The 23,420-nt window shown below is 35.6% G+C and overlaps 1 protein-coding gene across 6 annotated transcripts in view; it reads right to left on the minus strand.

Annotated features, from left to right (window-relative positions):
* LOC111418597 (hulk) overlaps positions 1-23,420 on the minus strand; it is a 79,281-nt gene that overhangs the window by 44,090 nt on the left and 11,771 nt on the right. For all 6 annotated transcript variants that reach the window (XM_071195332.1, XM_071195330.1, XM_071195331.1 and 3 more), the window contains 7 exons: positions 12,788-12,970; positions 6,448-6,591; positions 6,075-6,389; positions 5,701-6,015; positions 5,334-5,648; positions 4,637-5,281; positions 4,302-4,582 (listed from right to left, as the gene is read on the minus strand). In XM_071195332.1, coding sequence (XP_071051433.1) covers positions 4,302-4,582; positions 4,637-5,281; positions 5,334-5,648; positions 5,701-6,015; positions 6,075-6,389; positions 6,448-6,591; positions 12,788-12,970 — 2,198 coding nt within the window. The remainder of the gene's footprint in view (positions 1-4,301; positions 4,583-4,636; positions 5,282-5,333; positions 5,649-5,700; positions 6,016-6,074; positions 6,390-6,447; positions 6,592-12,787; positions 12,971-23,420) is intronic.

Consider the following 23,420-nt stretch of genomic DNA (forward strand, 5'->3'; position numbering starts at 1 on the left):
CACTCTAGACATACCAAATTATATTAAAATGTAGCGGGGATCTCGAAAATTCAATAAAAACTGGTACATTCCATTTAAAATAACGAAGTTGGGGTCCATTTCCGGTATAACCAGAAGTTGGAGAAAACTGAAAACATTTTAGCTGAAACGAGCACCTCTGATAAACGCTATATGCAAATTTTCAGAACCAATAGTGCCACTAGTTTGCCACATACATATAGACTCAGCTCGTCGTGACAGACACTGTACACTAATTTTTGGAATATCGCGATATCGTTCCTAATTATATACAGTATGTCCGTAAAGTAACGGATATAGGCGATAAAATCATTACAAACGGTTTATGGAAAAATCCCTGAAACGGTTCTAAAGATTTAAATGTTTTGCAATTTATTGGTATAGATTTTAAATTTTTTCCGACATTACGACGAGTTATGTCGTTTTTTATTTTATTTTTATTGCGGAATATGAAAGAGGATATTGTCCTGAATGCAGTACAGTCGACATTAATATTGGTTACATAAGAAAATTTTTGAGAAAAATTACTTTAAAGTTTAACTATTCAAATTTGCTTAACACGATAAAAATAGCAATGGCTATTGGGTAACTATGGTAACCAATCATTTTAAACAATATCCTAAGTAAAATAAAAAATTTGGTTTTCGCACTTTAACAATGGATATTTATTTAACTGATCAGCTTTAACCGGTTTCGCCTAATTTATATCGGCATCTTCAGAAAGCTTTCTAAATTATACAAAATACAAAATAAAATTAGTTACAAAAAATCTTAATCTAGTCGAAGGTAGTTAAAAAACAATTAAAAACTTACGTCTGGAACGAACATTTAAGACAAATTTTGATAAGTTATGTGGATAAAACGGATAGCAAAGCGATGTTATAATATCATTAAAAATATATGTAAAATTTGTGGAACGTTGAAAATGTTGGTCGCTTAGATCGTTCATCGAAACAACGGAAACAACTGACATGAAGGAAAAACTGAAATTAAGGTTATGTATGGTAAAAACGCGCCAAAATCGGAAATAACCAACTGTACATGTTGCCAATCCAGCAACTGGATAACACCCTAACAAAAAACACCAAACCAACAAATTCAAAATTCAACATAATCAAAGGACTTCAACAAATGAATCTTAATATAAGGGAAAAAAGGAAAAAAAAGGGGGGGGAGAATGAAAGGAAAAATAAAGGATTGGGTGGGAGAATAGGGATGGGAAGGTAGCTGAGGGACACCAGAAGTTGCGGTGAACTACTTGCTACCTAAGTAGTTACCCTCGTTCATCTGGCGATCGTTTCCGATCGATTCCGATTTTGGCGCGTTTTTACCATACATAACCTTAATTTCAGTTTTTCCTTCATGTCAGTTGTTTCGATGAACGATCTAAGGCTTAGATCGTTCAACAAAATGTTGGTCGTTTAGATTCTAAACGACCAACATTTTCAACGTTCCACAAATTTTACATATATTTTTAATGATGTTATAACATCGCTTTGCTATCTGTTTTATCCACATAACTTATCAAAATTTGTCTTAAGTGTTCGTTCCAGACGTAAGTTTTTAATTGTTTTTTAACTACCTTCGACTAGATTAAGATTTTTTGTAACTAATTTTATTTTGTATTTTGTATAATTTAGAAAGCTTTCTGAAGATGCCGATATAAATTAGGCGAAACCGGTTAAAGCTGATCAGTTAAATAAATATCCATTGTTAAAGTGCGAAAACCAATTTTTTATTTTAATTTTCAACAATGGAAAGAGAAGAAAAGAACAATAATATCCTAAGTGTCCAAAAGTGATTTAGTATAGCTTGTTAAAGTGTGGCGGCGCGCCATCTTGTTAGAATAACTGCCGTTGGAATTGGGTTTAGTCAACGTTATCGAAAAATCTGTCTGTTATGAAAGGAATGCTATCGTTTTTAAAAAATCTAACCATCTCTCTCCAGTTAAGGTTTCTTCAAAAATGTAATGACCCAGGACGGTATCCCGTACTATTTCGCTCCACACATTGATCTTTTGCGGATATGGAGTGTGACTTTCTTGCTCAATATGAATTTTGGGTAGCCCAATAGCGACAATTTTGTCTATTTACTTGTCCGTTCAATGTAAATGTTCCCTCGTCGTTAACAATTATGTTTTTGACAGTCTTCGTTGTTGTTGTAAAATTGTTGTTGCAAAAACTACGACTAAATGCTCTTGAATGAAGTTTACTTGATAGGAAAGATATTTTGCGGGTTTTAAAATTTTGTGAACCGTTGATTCACTAATGTCCAAATTAGACCCAATACTCCTTACAGTAACATGAGGCTTTTCTTGCCCAGCTAAAACCACGTTTTGTTTAACCTCCCCTGAAACATTTGGTATGCCAGAGAAATGCTTCAAGGGATGCCGATGGTTTTTAATTTACTCACTGCTTGGCTCACCATACTTTGGCTAATGAGTTGACGATCAGGATATCTTGTATTAAAGAGGTCAACTACTTACTAAACCATTTTTTGATACTTAAGAAATTGTTTAAAGTGATTGGTTACCATAGTTACTCATTTTTGGCGATAATTGATTCGATGTTTATCGTGTATTGTAAGTGACAAATAAAGACTCCTTGGGAACGATGAAAAAATTCATTTTTTATTACAAGACCAGTGTATTTTTTCATCGTTAAAAAATTCAATTAATTTCAATTTCTATAAAAACCAGTTTTTTAACGATGAAAAAATATTTTTAACTAAACTAACTTGCCCTTAAGGCCTTTAAATTTTGGTAATGCCTATTCTTTCTTCCAATCGCTTCCAAAGTTCACCTTGTTTGTAAGATGGTCAATTTTATGCTCCGTAAAGAAATGACGTCGTGCCTGATGAAGAGATTTTGAATCACGAAACATGTTGCACTGATCTTGTAATAAAAAATAAATTTTTTCATCGTTCCCAAGGAGTCTTTATTTGTCAGATAGTTACTCATGGCTACTGCTATTTTTATCATGTTATGGAAATTTGAATAATTAAACTTTAAAGTAATTTTTCGAAAGTTTTCTTATGTAACCAATATTAATATTGACTGTACTGGATTCAGAACAAAATCCTCTTTCATATTCCGTAATAAAAATGGGGGATTGCCATTTGAAAAATATATCGATGACGTCATAACTCGTTTAAAATGGCGAAAAAAAATTAAAATCTACACCAAAAAATTGCAAAAAAAATAAATCTTTAGACCTGATTTTATCGCCTATATCCGTTACTTTACGGACACGCTGTATGTATAATATTTTCTAATTTTCGAATTCTGTCCCTCCGAAATATTTCTAATTGCATTTGCCAAGTCCGCCTTAACACCTGCTTTCAAAATTGACCAAGCGTGTTCAATTGGGTTTAGCATTGGACTCTAAGAATTTAGCCTTACAAGTTTATGACAAAGAAATTCTTGTTCTTCACACACTTGTTCAACACCCCATTGGGAAGGAGCATTATCAATGATTAAAGCCACTGAACATTAGCTATTTTGAGCTCTCCTTAAGCATTGGCTAACAAAATCATTAGTCTTCTTAATTCATAATATCTGATATATCCGATAAAATGCACATTTGCTCCCCAGCTACCGGCAGCAATGAAAGTACAACGACTTAGTTTTTTTGAACGAGGTTGATTTCGCGAAATAAAGAAATTAAAGTTTGTTTCGTCTAAATAAATTATGGGCATGTTTTCATTTTGAAGTTTTCCACTTCAAAACGTATTTGTTTTAATGTAAACATGAGGCCATCAAGGTGTTGTAGAATACACTCCTTGCTTACATTAAGCTGAAACTCATTTCGTAATATTGTTTGATGATTTTCTTTCCATTTTATGTCTAATAACTGTCTAATAAAACGAATTTTATTTATCATTTCGTAATGTTTCTTGCAACTGCTTAAGAGTGATTTTAGGATTTTCATCAACTTTAAGTTCAAAGAAACGGTGATGTTCATCTGTAACATTTATTTTACGTTTCCCTTCTCTTGGGTTTTCTTCTTCTTCTTGATTTTTCCCATCTGAACTATTCTTTTTGCAAGATCAAGAATTTTAGGTAAATTGCGCTAGACGCAATTCGTATTCTAAACGGCACAAATTTGGTGCTTTTTTACTCCCTTTTTCTTAATATAAAGGATTTTGTAGACAGTTTATTAACAGAGACTATTTGTAATTGATTAATGCCATTTTAAGTTTGATTATAAATGGTATAGTTTTAGTTCCATAAAAATATACAATCTAACTCTGAATATCAATTAAAACTAAAAGTAATTAAATACCTGTAAAGTTTTTCTATCAACATTTTCGATAACATCCGGTTTTGAATCGCGTAAATTTAACACCCACTCTAAAATAGCCTCTTCGTGCATTAAATCGCCAGTGTAAACTTCTCTAAATCGGTTTCGATAAAAAGCCAAAGCGGGTAAAGATGGTAAATCATATTCTTTTTGTATCCCATCATCGGATGTTTTAACGAAATCGATATCCTTTTCTTCACACTCATCGTCGATGTTTTCGAGTTCTTGCAAAATTTTTTGGGCTTTTTTATCCCCTTCTTTATCTAAATACAAAAAATTAATTCAATTTAAATTTTTAATTTTTCATAAAAACTCACAGAAAAATACAACGACGTGTTCATTCTCCCCTAAAATTTTGTCCAACATTCTCGTATTAACTTCTTCGATTCTATCGGGAATCTCTAAAGTATCCTCATCGGTTAACCAAGCTAAAACTTCATCTTCATCCTCGATATCGCCTCCATAAATTAAAGGTTCCTTGTTTCTGAAGAAGACCAATTTCGGGAATGATTTAATTCCGTGCTTTTTCGCGAAACTTTGATCTTCCGTTGTAACAAAAATGATTCCGGTTTCATCTAATTCATCATCAATATTTTCTAACTCCTCTAAAATGTTATCGCAATGTTCTCCCGAATCGCATGATCCGCTGAAATAAACCACCACGTATTCGTGTTCTTCGATTAAATCTTCTAAAATTTCATCGGTGACTTCTTCGATTGTTGCAGTCGATTTTTGTTCGATTAACCATTTTAAAACTTCATCTTCGTTCATTAAATCACCTTCGTAAATCGATGGGATTTTATCTTCGAAATAAACTAACGTAGGGAGATGGTCGATTCCAAATTCTTTCGCTTCTGCATCGTTATCGATTCGAACGATTACGATTCCTTCTTTTTCTAATTCATCGTCGATGTTTTCTAGTTCATTTAAAACCCTTATATCTTGTTTATCATCTTTATCGTCTAAAAAAATTGGGATTAAAACAAATTAAGTGATTAAAATAATATTTCTTACAAAATAAAACCGCTAAATATTTCGTTCTTTCAATTAAAATGTCCATCATTTCATCGGTGATATCCGGAATTTCAGAATGTTTCTTTTGATGTAATAACCAACCTAAGAGTTCATCTTCTTTTAATAAATCACCTTCGTAAAGGTGAGGTATTTTCTTTTCGAACAAAACTAACGAAGGGATTACATCAATTCCGTATTCTTTGGCTTCGTTATCGTCGTCGATTTTAACAAAAACAATTCCATTTTGATCGCATTCGTCATCGATGTTTTCTAATTCAGCTAAAATCTTTTGACTTTTCTTTTGGTCTTTATCATCTAAAAAAAAGGATTAATAATTTATTTTGATTTAATTTTTTTTGTAACTCACAAAATAATACTGCAACATATTGCATTCTCTCCAAGATCATATCCAACATTTCATCGGTAATATCTTCGATTTCATCGCTTTTTACTTGATGTTCGAACCATTTCAATACTTTATCTTCGTCCTCCAAGTTGCCTTCGTATAAAGTGGGGATGCCCTTTTCGAAATAAACTAAAGATGGGATTTTTTCAATGCCGTATTCTTTCGCTTCGTCCGCATTGTCGATTTTTACAAAAACAACGCCCATTTTATCGCATTCGTCGTCGATGTTTTCTAATTCGTTTAAAACTTTTTGTGATTTTCTATCATCGGCATCATCTAATAATAAGGATAAATATGTTAATAAAAGGTGTTAATAAATTTGGAGAAAATCGTACAAAAAAGTACTGCAACAGTTTTTCCATCTTTAACTAATTTATCCAACATTTCATCGGTAACATCTTCAATTTCGTCTTTTTCAAGTTGATGTACGAGCCAATCGAGGAGCTCGGCCTCCTCTTCCAAGTCTCCATCATAAACGTTGGGTATTCCCTTTTCGAAATAAACAACCGCTGGAATCGAATCGATTCCATATTCGTCGGCACCGCTTGGATCATCGATTTTTACAAATTGTATTCCGTGTTTATCGCAGTCGTCGTCGATGTTTTCGAGCTCTTCGAGGACATTCATCGAATCTTCATCTCCATGATCATCTGAAAAAGGAATAATGAAAATAAAGTTCCAAAAAACTAAGTAAGAAGTGGTTCTTACAAAAAAGGACGGCCAAATGATCTACGCTATCAATGAGAGTGGACAACGTTTTTAAGGTGACATCTTCGATGATGTCTTCTTCATCGCCGGTACTTTTATGTTGAACTAACCATTCTAAGACATCTTCTTCTCTCGTTAATTCACCTAAAACGTAAAATAAGATTAATAAATTAAATTTGACATGATTAACACAATCGCGATGATCCAAGAATCTTAGGTTTTAAAATCCAAGGTCTGCAGTTTCAGTGGTTTAAGCGGTTCTGCCCTGCCACTAATAAGGTCAGAACTGCCATTTACGCACCAAAACACGCAAACGCTCACCTGTTGCCTCAGCACACAGGAAGAGACGTTACGTCGATTAGAGTACGATGTACCATCAACCAAAAGGTTAAGGAAATAACGATGGCATCAGTATACCTTCCGTATGGAAAGGCTCAAGGATTGGAAAGGCTGGCCGAGGACGCCAGGAAAGGTAACTGGAATGTTGTCATCGCATTCATGCACACTCAACTGCCTGGGGCAGTGCTGATGATAATGGAAGAGATAAGTCTCTTCGTGAATTCCTTTTTAGCAGCAATTTAGATATTCTTAATCGACGCTCTAAGCCGACCTTTATAACCGCTAGAGGTCAATCAGTCATCGACATCATACTCGCTTCGATGGCTATCTCGTCTTCAATCCACAATTGGACGGTTTCCGACAATGTTTCAATGTCGGACCATAGATGAATTGGAAAGAACTTAAAGCATAACCCCAGAAGAGAGTGCGAACGCACATCATCTCGCATGGAACAGCTCAGACACAAACAAAAGGGGTGAGTACCTTTATCAATACTTACAAAGTACAAATTTAGATATCCTCAACAGAGGTAACGAACCGACTTTTGTTACCAAGAGTCGACAAGAGGTGCTAGAGCTAAACCTAGCCACGCCTCGCCTCAGTTCGCAAATCGCAAACTGGCATGTTTCACGTGAAATCAATCTTTAGCGGATCACAAGCATATTCGCTTTGTCATTGTAGCAGACATGACAAAACAAACAGAATTCAGAATCCCCTCACTCACTGACTGGTGCTCTTTTTGTAGATACATCAGCGAAGAGGTCGATGAAATCAAAACAAAAATTGAAAGTAGAGAGGATCTCGAAATAGCCTCTTTTCAACTAAACAATCTCATACATAGTGCGTATGAATCAAGCTGTCCAATAAAACACAAAAGAGCACAATCCAATGTGCCTTGGTGGAATAAGGACCTTGAAAAACAGCGAGTCATGATTAGAAGACTATACAGTGTGTCCGTAAAGTAACGGATATAGGCGATAAAATCATTATAAACGGTTTATGGAAAAAACCCTGAAACGGGTCTAAAGATTTAAATTTTTTGCAACTTTTTGGTGTAGGTTTCAAATTTTTTCCGCCATGTTTAACCGAGTTATGACGTCATCGAAATTTTTTTCAAATGGCAATCCCCAATTTCTATTACGGAATATGAAAGAGAATTTTTTTCTGAATCTAGTACTGTCAATGTTAATATTGGTTACATAAGAAAATTTTCGAATTTTCGAAATTTTTTAATTACTTCAAATTCGTTTGACATGAAAAAATAGCAGTAGCCATGAATAACAATCGGTTTAATTACAAATAAAAAATAAAATTGACAGTAACCTAAACGATTTTTAAATTCTTCCTGACAATTCTCTAAGATATCAGGAGTTATTCGCTGAACTTCTTCTCGGATTCTGATTTTTAGTTTATCCAAAGTATTTGGTCTAGTGGTATAAACTTTACTCTTCAGATATCCGCAAAGGAAGAAGTCCAGCGGAGTCAAAATCAGGTGATCTTGCAGGCCATTCAATTGGCCCTCTTCTCCGAATCTATTGATTGGGAAATACTTGATTTAAATATGCACGAACAGGATCGACCGCATCTTGTTGGAAGAACAATTGCCGTTGTAATCGACTTGGGTCAACATCATCGGGAAATCTGGCCGTTATTGAAGGAATGAGATCTGTTTGTAGAAAATTTAAATATCTCTCTCCAGTTAAGGTTCCCTCAAAAAAGTAAGGGCCCAGGATAGTATCCTGTACTATTCCGCACCACACATTAATCTTTTGCGGATATTGGGTATGCCATTCTCTTGCCCAATGTGGATTTTGGGTAGCCCAATACCGACAATTTTGCCTGTTAACTTGCCCACTCAATGTAAATCTTGCCTCATCGGAAAAAATTATGTTTTTAACGAAATCTCCGTCGTCGTTGTACAATTGTTGTAACTGATCACAAAATTGCGATCTTCTATCAAAATTATCTTCATTGAGCTCATGAATGAGGTTTACCTTACTTCTAGGGATGATATTTTGCGGTTTTTAATATTTTCTAAACCGTTGTTTTACTAATGGCCGTAATATGAGGGTTTTCTTGCACAGCCATAACAACGTTATATTGAGCCTCGTCTGAAACATTTGGTCGCCCAGACTTTGAGAGATCCCGTACATGCCCATGATTTTTAAATTTAGTGACAATGCGGCTTACCGTACTTTGGCTTATGGGTTCATGGTCAGGATATGTTGTATTAAAGAGCTCTACTACTTCTTTTTGAGTTCGAATTCGATCCCCAATTCCAATCAAACACAGAATTTCTATTCTTTCCCGCTCGGTCAAATGTACCATTTTCATAAATTAACAACGAAAAAAAATAAAAGTAAACAATAAACAAAAATTAACTCAAAAGTGATGTAAGAACAGTTTAAATCAGTGCTATAAGAAACAACAAGCTTTACTAAATCAGTGTTTGACACTTATAAAACTTAGAGAATTGTTTAAAATGATTGGTTACCATAGTTACTCATGGCTACTGCTATTTTTTCTATGTCAAGCAAATTTGAAGTAATTAAACTTTAAAGTAATTTTTCTCGAAAATTTTCTTATGTAACGAATATTAATATTGACGGAACTAGATTCAGAAAAACATCTTCTTTCATATACCGCAATAAAAATGGGGGATTGCTATTTGAAAAAAATATCGATGACGTCATAACTCGGTTAAAAATGGCGGACAAAATTTGTAATCTACACCAAAAAGTTGAAAAAAATTTAAATCTTTAGACCCCTTTCAGGGACTTTTCCATAAACGATCATAATGATTTTATCGCCTATATCCGTTACTTTACGGACACATTGTATAATAAAGTCAGGAATTAACAAACATGGGATCTCTATAGGAAAGCCCTAACGGAATATAACTTGGCTATCCGCAAAGCCAAAAGCAAAACCTAGCGCAGCTTATGTGAAGGTATACGCCTACAGTTGCTCGTCTGCATAAGATCTTGGCAAAAGATCACAACACTGATCTAGGCCACCTATGCAAACAAGATGGTAAATACACTGAGGATGCTAAGGACTCGTTGGAGCTCCTACTGAGTACACACTTTCCTACCTCAAAAGTCTGCCCCTACGCAGATGCCGACCCTGAAGTAATGCACATAACCCGTCCATCAGGTAGGGTTCGCAGCATAGCTGGGAACATTTTCACACCCAAGAGAGTAAGGTGGGCTATTTCTAATCCAATCAAGCCCCTCAAATCGCCTGGAGGAGATGGAATTCTGTCTATTTTACTGCTTACCAGAAAGCAAAATCAACAATTACCGCTCTCCACGCTTTGACTAGCACTTTAGTGGAGGCAATTGTAACCAAAGAGACAGCCCTATGTGCTTTCATAGACATAGAGGGTGCGTTTGATAACACCTCATATGAATCCATAGAGAAGGCTCTAAACGTAAAAGACGTAAAAGACATCCGTCGATAATCAAGTGGTGTATAGCCATGTTGAAAAGTCGGCAGATCACAGCCAGTTTGGGAGGCGAGTCGCTGACTATAACGGCGCTAAGAGGATGTCCCCAAGGGGGAGTGCTATCACCTCTATTATGGTGCTATTAACCTCAAAACAGAAGCTAAATACGTAGAGGTAATACTTGACAGTAAACTAAACTGGAACTCACACTTAGATAAGGTGAGGAGAAAGGCCATCATGGCAAACCGGATCTGACGCAGGCTCCTAGGAAGGAACTGGGGTCTCAAACCACGAATGGCTCATTGGGCCTACGTAGCAATAATCAGACCCATGGTCGCCTACGCCTCATTGGTTTGGTGGCCAAAAACAAAACATAAGACAGCACAACAACAGCTGGCACAAATCCAGCGGTTAGCATGTGTTAACATAACGGGTGCAATGAGATCCTGTCCGACGGCTGCTTTGGAAGCCCTACTCGGTCTGATACCGTTCCATTTATATAAACAAAAGGAGGCAGCCTTAAGTGCCTTATCACTGAAAACAGCTTCTTCACTCATGTTGATGTAGGGTAACCTCAGAGGACACCTCGAGATCCTCAAGGACCCATGTCAAAATTACCTGATTGAAATTAAAACGGACCTCATACCGACCGAATATAATTTCAACCAGCTGTATAAGGTCATATTTAGAAGCAGGGATGATTGGGCGAAGGGAGGGCCTCAACTAAAACGAGGAGCCCTACCCTGGTACACCGATGCTTGAAAGACAGGAAGATCCGGAGTAGGCATGGGCATCAGTGGACCAAATAGCCACATCATATTGCCCCTCAGCTCGGACATAACAATTTTCCAAGCAGAAGTTCTTACTATAAACTTCTGCACCGCTTTGAACCTACAGAAATGACAAAAAGGTGCATCCATAAACATTTTCACAGACAGTCGGGCCGCCTTAAAGGCAATTCAGGCCTACACGTGTGACTCCGCACTGGTCAGAGAGTGTACCAGCAACCTGAGAGAACTCGCTAGGGGCAATGATATTACCCTATGGTGGGTGAGAAGGCGGACAAGCTGGCCAAAGAGGCAGCTAACACGCCCTTCATTGGACCCCAACCTGGTTGTGGACTACAAAAAAGCCAACTAAAACAAGCTCTCTGCAACACCAACTTGAGCCTTAACTTGAACTTTCCAGCCTTAAAAATGTCAATGTCACACCAACACTACTATCTTATATTAAAATATGTTATGACGCCACCATAGGCGTTCTTGGTGAAAAGCAGTCACGTTACTAGAACGCCACCGTTGGCGTCACTGGGCGTGAAGGGGTTAAACATAGGATAGCGCTAGGATAGAGCTTCGGGCTGGCGATGTTAGTCTCCAAGGAGGAGTTACTCGAGGCTGTCCAAAAGGGGGTGTACTATCCCCACTTTTGTGGAACCTCACCCTGGATAGCCTCTTCAAACGCCTCGCTGAAGCCAACTTTACCACAGTTGGTTACGCAGATGATTTAACCATTCTCGTCAAAGGCAACTACATAAACGTGTAAATTTTTGATAGAATGCAAGTAGCTCTCAAATTAATCGAGACTTGGTGTGACGAACAAAAACTCTCTGTGAATCCTAAGAAGACAGAGACTGACACTGATAGTTCAAGGAGACGGGAAGGAGCTGGAGCCGGAGTCTTCTCGTACGATCTCCGACACCACGTATCTGAACCTCTAGATAAAAGTACCACCGTCATACAGGCGGAATTAATCGCCATACAACTTGCCGCTGACGTTATTGTCAGATCCAACTTGGTAGGTAAAACTTTTACAATTTACACTGACAGTAGACAAGCTATTTTAGCCCTGAGTAGAATAACAATTACCTCAGGACGTGTTATAGGTTGTCATCTGACATTGGAGAAGGCCGCAGTGCATAACTGTGTTATACTTCAATGAACAAAAGAACACTTGACTTGTTCAGGTAACAAGCACGCTGATAAGCTTGCCAAAAGGGCTGTCAAGCAAGTTCGCCTTAACCGATAATAATCGCTTCGTCGTTATCAACTCAGATTGAGATAATTAAAGATTTTACCCACAAAACGTTTATGAACTGGTGGGGTAGGGTTAAGAGCTGCCATCTGTCTACGGAAGTATTACATTATCCCTCAGCAGAGGCAGCCTTGTCTTTCGTAAGGCTTGGTAGAAACGCTCTACGAACTGTAACGGGACTCGTCACGGGCCACTGTAAGGTAAACAATCATCTTTATAACCTTAAGCTTGCTGTTAGTGCTCTCTATCGCCTCTGTGAAGAGAGCGAGGAGACGGTTAGACACATCTTGTGTGAATGCCCCACTCTGCAAGACCTCAGAATGAGAGACTTCGGAGAGGAATGGCAGGATCAGGAACACACCTCTGAGCTGTATCCTAACCTTCGGAAATTCCTTAGGCTGGTTGATGTAGCCAGAGAGAGTGCAGGACGATGTACAAGGGGCCCGTTAGGGCTTAGGTGCTGTATGCGAATCCTCCCCTTTCCTAAATACATAGATTTGACATAAAAAAATACTTTATTACCTTCATAAATAATTGGAATTTGATGTCGATAATAAACCAAAGCTGGTAATAGACCTAAATTATATTCTTCGGCGAGGGCTTCATCGTTGATCTTCACGAAACCAATACCCAATTGGTCCGCTTCGTCATCAATATTCTCCAATTCTTGTAAAACTTTACTGCATTTCTTACATTCCGGTTTATCTAAATAAAAAAAAATGTTTGTATTTTTAATCACAACAATTTTAATCCCGTTTTTCTTGTTTTAAATCAACAAGATGATCTACGACATACCAATAATATAAACTACCACATGCCAAAACGGCAACAACCTCCAAAAACACGTTCTAACTCGCCTACGTGACTCAAAACTTAATCAAAAAAAATCAAATGGGAAAGGATTTTAATGTATGTTTTAAACAATTTCTTTTATTGTGGTGTGTTTTAATGTATGGGATATCGTAATATATGTAACTTTTCTTCAAACGTTTCAAAAATTGATTTAAAAATTGACTATATAATATATACTTAGTCACATAAAAACGCATCACCTAAAATGATGACCACTTTCAAACTGCAATAACTTTTGAACGTATTGCTGGATTTGACCTTCCCCATTTTGGCGCTATTTAATTTCAGTAATGGTGAATAACGCTAATGCGTGTTATCTTCTTAAGCGGCCCATACACGATGACTCTTGGGGCGGTGACGCCAGAGTTGCCGCAAGAGTCGTCGCATGCGACGGATTTTAACGGCCTACACACGTAGACTCTTGTGGCGTCGTGCCGCACTTCTTTAACCGCTATCGACGGACCTATACCAATGCATATCTGGCCAGACAATAGCCAAGAAATTGGCTGAAGAATACCAATACTACTTGCAGAAGACTAAATACTTCCTATAGAGGACAAATACTACCTATACAATACTAGAAACTGCTTAAAAAGATAGATATCGTCTATAGAAACCTAAGTACTGCTACCAATAGACTACAAATTGGTTGCAGAATACCAATACTACTTGTAGAAGACTAAATATTGCCAGCAAAAGCAAATACTACCTATACAATACTAGAAACTGTTTGCAGAAGATAGATATTGTTTATGGAAGGCTAGGTACTGCTACCAATAGCCAAGGAATTGGTTCCAGAATACTAATACTGCTTGCAGAAGACTAAATACTTCCTATAGACGATCAAAAATTCCTTGCGGAAGACAAATACTACCTATGCAATACTAGAAACTGCTTAAAAAGATAGATATTGTTTATACAAGGCTAGGTACTGCTATCAATAGACTACAAATTGGTTCCAGAATACTAATACTGCTTGTAGAAAATTAAATATTGCTGGCAGAAAGCTAAACACTGCCAGACAATTTTACAAGCTCATTTATGGCGGTAGTTTTTCAGTTCCTGTTGATGTAATTTTTTCATTTTGAGTCCCATAAACATGGGTACATTCTATATAAGTTTATACATTTTTTCCAAAAATCTTTTTCGGCGAACGATGCCATTTCGATGGACGTTGGAAATAAACTAAAGCGATACTTTCGGTGTCGTATGCACGTCGCAATCCCATACACGTTGACTCTTGCAAGGCGCCGGAGCCTGCCACGGTCTTGAATCCGTCGCCGTCGCCGCTGCCGATGCCGTCGCATAAGTCCTGGCGCTTCCCTACACACGATGCTTCATGCGGCTCGACTCTTGGCGTCGCTGCATGCGACGCTGCGAGAGTCGTCGTGTATGGGCCGCTTTACACTTTGAAACTTGCTGTGAGGAGCACCGACAAAAGAAATTAATTTTAAACATAGGAGCTTGTGATCTCATCTGTTCTGATCACTTCTGTTTTTTGTTCAAGTTTTTATTGTTGTTAATACCAAAGTTACAAGCTCTAAAGGATATCGCAGCGTGTTCGGCAGCATCATCAGAAATTAAAACAAGTGATGGATGTGGATGAAATTTAATTAAACTGTGACAAGTAAATTAGACAAAATGTTAATAACGGGTATTTCCTCCCCTCGCTTGAATGGATACTATTCAAGCGAGGGAGGAAATCCTTCGAATCAGGTTTTGAATATCATTTGGGGAATTTAGCGTTTGTATAGCGGCACCAAGGGGTCTAACTGATTTCCCTAGCATATCCCACATGTCTTCTATGGGGTTTCAATCAGGGCTACGCGCAGGACTTTCCATTCTGCTAATATCTAAATCATCCAGGCATTGGCACACTATGCACTATACCAATAAATGGGCCGAAGGGAACTACATGATCAGCCAAAATTATTTATGCACTTTCTATTCAATGAAATCAATGTCTTAACTACTTTTCTGTGATTTTATAACTTTGCATGATGTTATTTTGTATCAAATTTAAAGGTTATTACTTATGGTATTTCCGCCAAATCATGATTTGCTTGAAATGTCTGTTTGGGGCTAGTTGTCATAAAAACCCCGCGGATGGTAGTCAAGCGTGACAACCAACGCCGGAATTTACTTTAAATGTTTTTTCAGGTAAAGATGGTTAGGAATTCTACAAAAAAAGACAAACTGAGGAGAAATTGCTCCAGACATCAGTGAGAAAAGAGGGGTGTGGCGAACATCTGGACGCCAGAGAACTTTCTAAACCGTTCAAAAAATCTCTTTCCGGTCATCTGGGCAGGACACCCTTTTGGTCCAGGCAAAGGGTTCCCGGAAAGCTTTCACCGGAGATGTTACTGGACGCTCTCCGTGGCGAACATCTGGACGCCAGAAAGCGTTCGAAACTATTCAAAAGAACTCTCTCCGTACATCTGGACAGCAGATCCTTTTGGTCCAGACAAGGACTCGAAGAAAACTTTCACCGGGGATGTTATGGACTCGGAGATAAAAGGAACCAGGATCGGTCCGGAGAGATCAGTTATCAGTTACCATGTTACCGGTCGCGTTATAGTTTTGATCAGGAAGGGTTGCCTGAAAAGGTTCGAAACGCGTCTACACTTTTGTTATTATTGTTATTTTTTTGTAAATAAAATTTTGTAGTTGAAGACATTGGTTTTCCTGAAACTTCCTCTCGCTACTATCAAAGCATTAGCCCCGCAAGGGGTTATCAATTCGTAAAGTTGCAGCTGATTATCAAATCAACTATCGAACTTTAGTAAAATATTGCAAGAACATTTCTCAGGGAGAAATCGACGATGAAAAGAGTCCAGCTTTCGATCATCGTTGGTTATTTTCCAAACAGAAAGATTTTTCCTGATAACGTTGAGAATACGAATTTAAAGATTATATTCTTCAAGCTGCGGATATTTTACTGTGGTTTAACGCCAAAAGAAATCAAAATCCTCGCTTATGAAGTGTTGCAAATATCATAAATGCTTCATAGTCACTGCGCTTCTAGGTTCTAATGGAACTGCAACTAAATCCGGGTGGATGCAAGAAGCCGATTTCGTCCTATTTCTACAACATTTCCATGAGGACGCGAAAAGCACACCTCAGAAACCATGCCTGCTTCCTCTTAATAATCATGGTTCCCACTTTAGCATAGAAGGGCTCAACTTTGCTAAATCAAATGGAATCATCATTTTATCGTTTCCTCCGCATTGTTCACACAAGCTCCAGCCACTTGACCGCACTGTTTATGGACCATTTAAGAAATTTTATAACTCTGCTTGTGACGATTGGATGATTAATAATCGGGGAAAATCGATGATCATTTATGATATTCCACAGCTCGTTTCTCGCGCATATCCACTTGCGATGACTTCAACTAATATTTTATCAGGATTTCGATGCACGAGAATATATCCAATCAATCGTGACATCTTCACCAATGTGGATTTTGCACCAAGGTATGTCATCGACAGAGAGCAGCCTGAAAACCAGCTTCCAGAGAAGCCTCCAGACAGCTCATTTGAACCTCAACCAGGGCAGGGCAATGTATGCAAGTCACCTGTTGAAGACAGAAAAAACAGTCGAAAAAGAGAAGCAGAAATTTTAACGGATACTCCAATCAAAAGGAAACTGGAAGAGTAGGCTGAAAAAGTGAGACAAAAAATAGCAAAGAAATGTTTGTTTAATGATGAAAAAGTGAAACAAAAAACAACAAAGAAATATTTATGTTAATAAAAAACTTTGCTTTTCAGAAGGATGGAATTTTCTTTATTTTCGGCTCAACCGATTTCGACTATTCTTTTTTAGTCATCTTCAGGAACAATAGCCACGTCAGTTTCACTCTTAATTTTCATAATGAATTCATCTGAATTCATCTCTTCTTTTATTTACGTTTTCTTGAATTCTTTGTTATTAAATGATATCAAAATTGTTTCCAATTTTATGTTTTTTCTTATTTTCTAGATCACGTTAATCTTAATTTATCGTAAAGACTAACAAGATTATAAGATATATGACAAGTTATCAAGAGGTAAAGTGCTGACTCGGGTTTACGAACTCAGAAATGAGCTTTTGACTTTTTTTCAAAAAGAGTGTAACCACACCTTTGTGAATTATTTTGAAAGTAGTATATGGGTGTACTAAACTTGCGTATTTAGCTAATGTTTTTAATAACTTGAACAGTGTTAATACAAGTAAGTATGCAAGGAAGAAATGAAAACATTTTAACTTGCACTGATAAATTGCTAATATTCCAGAACAAAATTTCATTTTGGAATAATCGAATATTAGAAAAAAGGACAGTCGATATGTTTCCATTAATTTCAAATGAAGATGCAACCGAAATTATTTCTATAATAACAGAACATTTATCTTTATTATATGAACAAATAGTTAGTTATTTTCCATCCCTTAATGTAGAAAAATATGATTGGATACGAAATCCATTTTGTAAAGAACGAATTCGCCCTTCAAGAAGAGGAAGATTTTATTTCTTTATCATCTGATCGTACATTAAAAATGAAATTTGAAGAGATACGTCTGGAACAACTTTGGATATACATTCAAAGGGAATATCCAACACTTTTTAAAAAGACACTTAATATTTTGCTACTATTTTCGACGTTGTATCTATATGAGCTTGGATTTTCCACATTGACCAACATAAAAACTAAAAAAGGGGAAAGATTAAGCAATTTAGAAGATGAAATGAGAGTAGCATTATATAAGGCCAAATATCAGGGATATCTGCAAACACGACAAGTTAATTTTTAAAATTAATATAGCTATTGTAGAACAATTACCTACGCTTTATTTTTGACCTGGGCAAGTACGACCATGTGACGCAATATCGAAATCACCTTCGTATGTTGACTGTCGAAAAGCGCAGATCCTTCCGTATACTGACTACATTATATAAAATATTTTCTTCTTGGACCCCAGTATACTTGTACACAAACTTTCAATTCATGTCGTCTCGTGGTCTGCCTACTAGAACACAGTCTGATATCTTACTCATATTTCCCATTCATCGTACCGAGAGATATCATGGATCTTTCATGGTGCAGGCTATAAAGCTTTGGAATAGTTTACCTACGGAAATACGCAACACTCGGAGTTTTCTAACATTTAAGGTCTGCTTAAGGGATTATCTATTAACACTGCAATTATCTGAATCTAACTCTTGATGTCACCTGCTTCTCTTCTCTGTTCCTTTTTTTTTTCTTTTCTCTTTTTTTCCTCCTCTCTATCAACTGTACTCGTTGTGTTTCTTCTTTTTTTTTCCTTTTTCTCTGGTCTTTTTCTTCTTTTTACATAAATGTTGAATTATTTAATAATGCCATATTGATTATTTTTTTTACATACATTGCTGGTTGGGTCTTTTGGAAGACATCGCTCTTGGCGATAAACTGACCTTTTGTCAACATACACTATTAATTAATGCATTTATGTATACATATATATTATTTTTCTCCTGTATAAGCTATGTGGCAATAAACTTATTATTATTATTGTTTATGGTGTCGTTTGTTAAACTTTTCCAAGATAGGTACTCTTAGCCTTTCTAACTAAAGATGGTGTTCCGCTATTTTTTATTACTGTCAAAAGTGTTCCGCCACCACGAAAAGGTTGAGAACCACTGGTGTAGAATGTAAGACGAATCATGTACTCCCGGACTGAATTACTGTTATACTTGTCAAAATTGTGAAAGTGCAGCAGAATGTGATTAATATATTAATGGCCCTTATTAGCCTGGCTAATTTTGAATGTCATTTTTCCCATTTAAATAACCCGTGACAACCAACCCCATAGTCTGTGACAACCAACCCGGAGTAAGGGCAGGTTGTAACAAAAATTTGCTCAGGCAAAAAATATATTTAATAACCCCTTATTGCTGTGGTATCAAAACTGCAGGATAATAGAGCTAAGGGTATACAGTAAAGGATAGGTTAATAATAAAAAGGGTAACTATAAATCCTGCCTCTTAAAAATTCGAAAGCAAAAAGCTAATTTAGTTTTTAGTAAAAGGAAGAACTATATTTATAAAAATTCAAAATCCGAATCATCTTCCGATTCGCTTGGAGAATCCTTCTCCGCTTCGCTATGCTGCTCATCAATTATATCCTCTTCCACTGAATCCGTGATCAGCTCTCTTGCCTCAGCTCCTTTAATGAGACTTTCTGGAACGTTCTAAGGCCTGTAATAACAGGATTTGATGACATTAAAAGCATGTGAACTAAGTCTTCACAGGTTTTTATATATGAGGACTTTCTAGTGTGCTGAGCTATGAATCGCCTCATGTCCTTATTCCTTGCCTCCTGTGCCTCCTCTGAATCTCTATTGGAACAAGGGCATGTTTGAAAGCCATAGATATTATGTAGGCTGGAAGGTATCCTGTACCAGTCATATACCTCCATAAACAGTTTGGTAGTATCCTAGGTAAATATGTTTTTTTCCTTGTCATTGTCATAGTGAGCAATTTGAGGAAGTTGTTTTATAAATACCTGAAGAATGGTTCCAAATCTAGATATTAATCGCTTATCAACTCCTAGCTGCAGCGGTTTCATTTGCATGCTCCACTTTCACAGTGTGCACTTTCTGTACCGGCCATCAATGACCTCAAAAACTCCCCGGATATCAAGCTTTATGCAGCGTGTTCATAAAGCTTAGTTACTTTTGATGTTTTTCAAATGGCTTTTTCTTAAGTTTTTTAAATGGAACATTCTGTATATTGTGTACTAGTTGAATTGCTTATCATGTTCCTTTTAATTAATGATAAGTATGTCATATGTCTAACGTTAACAGTTTTCCTGATATTTAGAGTTTAAAGAAAAATGTGTAATAAAATATGCGTTATTGTACTTAATATTATATTCTGTCTATTTTTATCAGTTTTTTTGTTCTTCCTTTTATTATTTGATTAATATTTTATAATGTAAAATAATTTTGCTGCTATATACCAAATTTTAATATGACTTGGTACTTTATGAGATTTAAAAAGATGTAAGTAATAAAATATACAATTGTTCTACCATATAATTTACGACTTTAGAGAAAATAAGATGCACATGTTAAGAGATACCTCAAGGTCTTTTATACAGCGCATTAATACCATAACAACTTCTAAATATTAATTAAATTAATACCTACTTGTTGAGTAACGTTCAATAATTATTTATAGTTTGTTGCTGCATTTCCTTCAAATAATTTAGTAATTAGAAAAGGGATTTATTGTTCTTCTATTTTTTGTATTTTTATCACGTTTTGATTATTTATTTATTAAAGTTCTTTTTAAAATTGTATTTTAATATAATATTACTGATTTACAAATGACAGACAAACAAAAATGAAGAAAGAAAAAAAAGTGACAAAAAAAAGGACAGAATATATTATATTCTTTTCTTTAAATTCTAAATATCAGGAAAACTATTAAAGTTAGACATATGACATACTTATCATTAATTAAAGGGAACTTGATGAGCAATTCAACTAGCATACAATATACAGGTTGTTCCATTTAGAAACCTTAAGAAAAAGCCATTTGAAAAACATCAAAAGTAACTAAGCTTTATACACTGCTGGCACGTTAATTAGCACACCCTTGCAAATTCAAGTAGTACTATCCATATTTCGAACTATATCACTGAAAAAAATGTTGCTCATAATATCAATGAACAGTGGTTGTTGACTGATTTTCATTGTCTCAATGAAGGTTTTCGTTGACGTAATGAAGATTTGTTCATAGACTAAAAACCCTGTTTATCAATATTATGAACGCATATTCATTAGCACAATGAAATATAATCATTATAGTAATGAAGACCTTTCATTGGCTCAAAGAAGTTTTTTTGTAATTGTAATGAAGGTGTTCATCAAACTTTACATGGTATTAACATGATATAATGTAAATACTTCATTGTATTAAAGAAGAAGTTTCCTCAATGCAATGATTTTAACTGCTAAGAATATTGTTCTTTATATCAATGAATAAAATTCATCAATCACAAACCTACACCGCCGTATTCCGCGAATTTAAGTCAGCGATTTCTTTATCGTCAGACCACTGCGCTATCTATAACATATTATAACCATAGATCAAGTTAACTCGTCGCATTGTCGCATCTTTAACAGTGATCAGTTGAGTGAAGAAGTGTATATTTTTCCAAAAAGATATAGAATCTACAGGTAAGACAAAAATAGCTATCTAACGCTTTTCGTTTTGTTATCAACTGTTATTTTTTCAGTTTGTAGTGGTTTATAGATAGCTTTACCTATTAGTAACCATTTCAAACGTTTACATAATCTAAACTAAAATTCCACATTCAGATGTCTGGAATGTAGTCAGGGTTTTCAAAATTTAGCTTCTTTTAAGAGACATGTTATTCGGGTTTATTATTCTACGAATGCATTTTCTATAAACTCCTTAATATCAAATGATAGTTTTAACGAAATATCAATAGATCAAAGTAAAAACTTTAATATTGCAGTAACCTTGCCATGTGTTCAACCTGAAAAAAAAAATTAGTGCCACCACCAATGAAAACATACAGAAAGAAGAATTTCTGAAAGATTCCCTTTAGAAAAGCTTGTAAGTCCTAATTCTTTCTTCAAATTGAAACGTCTTTCAAAATCAACATAATTTATTTACTGACATACATATAATCATTATAATACTATAATGTTTAATTGACAATTTTAAATGCAGGAGTATTACTGCACGGAAAGAAGAGGTACGATTTATATTAAGTACTACAACTCAGTGACGACCTGCAAGAGGGGTGTTTCCAAATATATAACTTCAATACAACAAAAAAAGGTGAAAAAAGGTCGAGGTATTCTAACAGGTAAATCTGCACTCACAGCTTGATTAAAAGTTCTAAAAAAACCCTATTTTCAGAACCTGAAGAAGATGCAGAATCCTATTTGAGGGCTCTTAAATTCGATAATCTCACTTCAGAATAGTTTGATGCTACATGGAAAGTATGTTGGGGATACCGGCTCCAGTGCATTAAGGCATCAAAATGTACCAACGAGATTATCGAAAAATGGCTTTTTTATAAAACCCCATCTGGTTATAGACTGGTATAAATACTAATTCAATTTTTTTTTTAATTTAAGTGTATTATGTTTTAGATTGACATGGATTTCAAATCAGCGTTTAATAGCAAAGATGGGTTGCTGGAAGGATGGGACAGAGTTTGGCAAAAATCTATACTTATTTTAAGCTTAGAAAACCATGTCAAAGACAAGTCAGTGAAAATTCTGATTGGAAGGCTTGCTGACATCACAATCTCTGAAAGTAAGTCAAATTGTTACAAAGACCATTTACTTTATTTATGGTTTCACAGATGGACGCAATGCTGCTTTAATTTGGATACTACATGGCTATTTGGTGCCCACAGCCAAAAGTATTAAGAAAGATGTGACTGCAAAAAAGTCAACCACTAGATACACCATCAAAGATTCGCAGGAAGCAGTCCTAATATTTGTTGGTGGTAGTCTTAGTGAAGTAAAAGACCGGATACACCATCTTCGAAAAACCAAAAAATAATACATTTTCAATTTAATTACGTTGAATAAAGAAAAATAATTCATTAAGACAAAGATTAGTTTCATTCTATTAATGAAAAACGTCAATCAATTATGTTCATTAAACAATGACAAATTTTCATTAAATAATAAATATTGTTCATTAAACAATTAAAATTGTTCATTAAATAATGAAAATTGTTCATTAAACAATGAAAATCGATCTCATATAATTAATGTAACACTCTTCATTGAGACAATGAATTGGTTCATCGGCTGAAAATCCATAACTCAATTCATTGTCTCAATGTAGTTTTTCATTGTATTAATGTACATTTTTGGTTCGGTGTAACGGCATTTTAACATAATTTTTGATTTGTTTGTATTGACTTATACTGTATCGTTTGTAATGGCTTCGTTGTAGTAACATTTTATCGCTGCTTAAATTGTTACACGTCTTTTTTCGCAAATATGTTTACTATAAGTTGGCATTTTAATTAGCACACCCTGGCATTGGCAATGTCTGTTCCGTATGAAGTTCGTATTGATAGTTGAATTTGATTTAAACGCAGTATAAAAGTCAGTTAAGTCAATTTAAACGAAAATTGTTTAAACATGATTGAGATGGGATGCAAAAAAAGTTGTACAGAGGAGGAAAAAAGAGAAATGTTTGAAAAAGAAATATAAGTAAAATTGCCCAACCTATTAGGAGTTCGCGTAAAAAAGTTCAAAATGCACTCAAACATTATCGAAATAA

This window comes from Onthophagus taurus, chromosome 3, assembly GCF_036711975.1.
Source record: "Onthophagus taurus isolate NC chromosome 3, IU_Otau_3.0, whole genome shotgun sequence".
Lineage (NCBI taxonomy): Eukaryota > Metazoa > Arthropoda > Insecta > Coleoptera > Scarabaeidae > Onthophagus > Onthophagus taurus.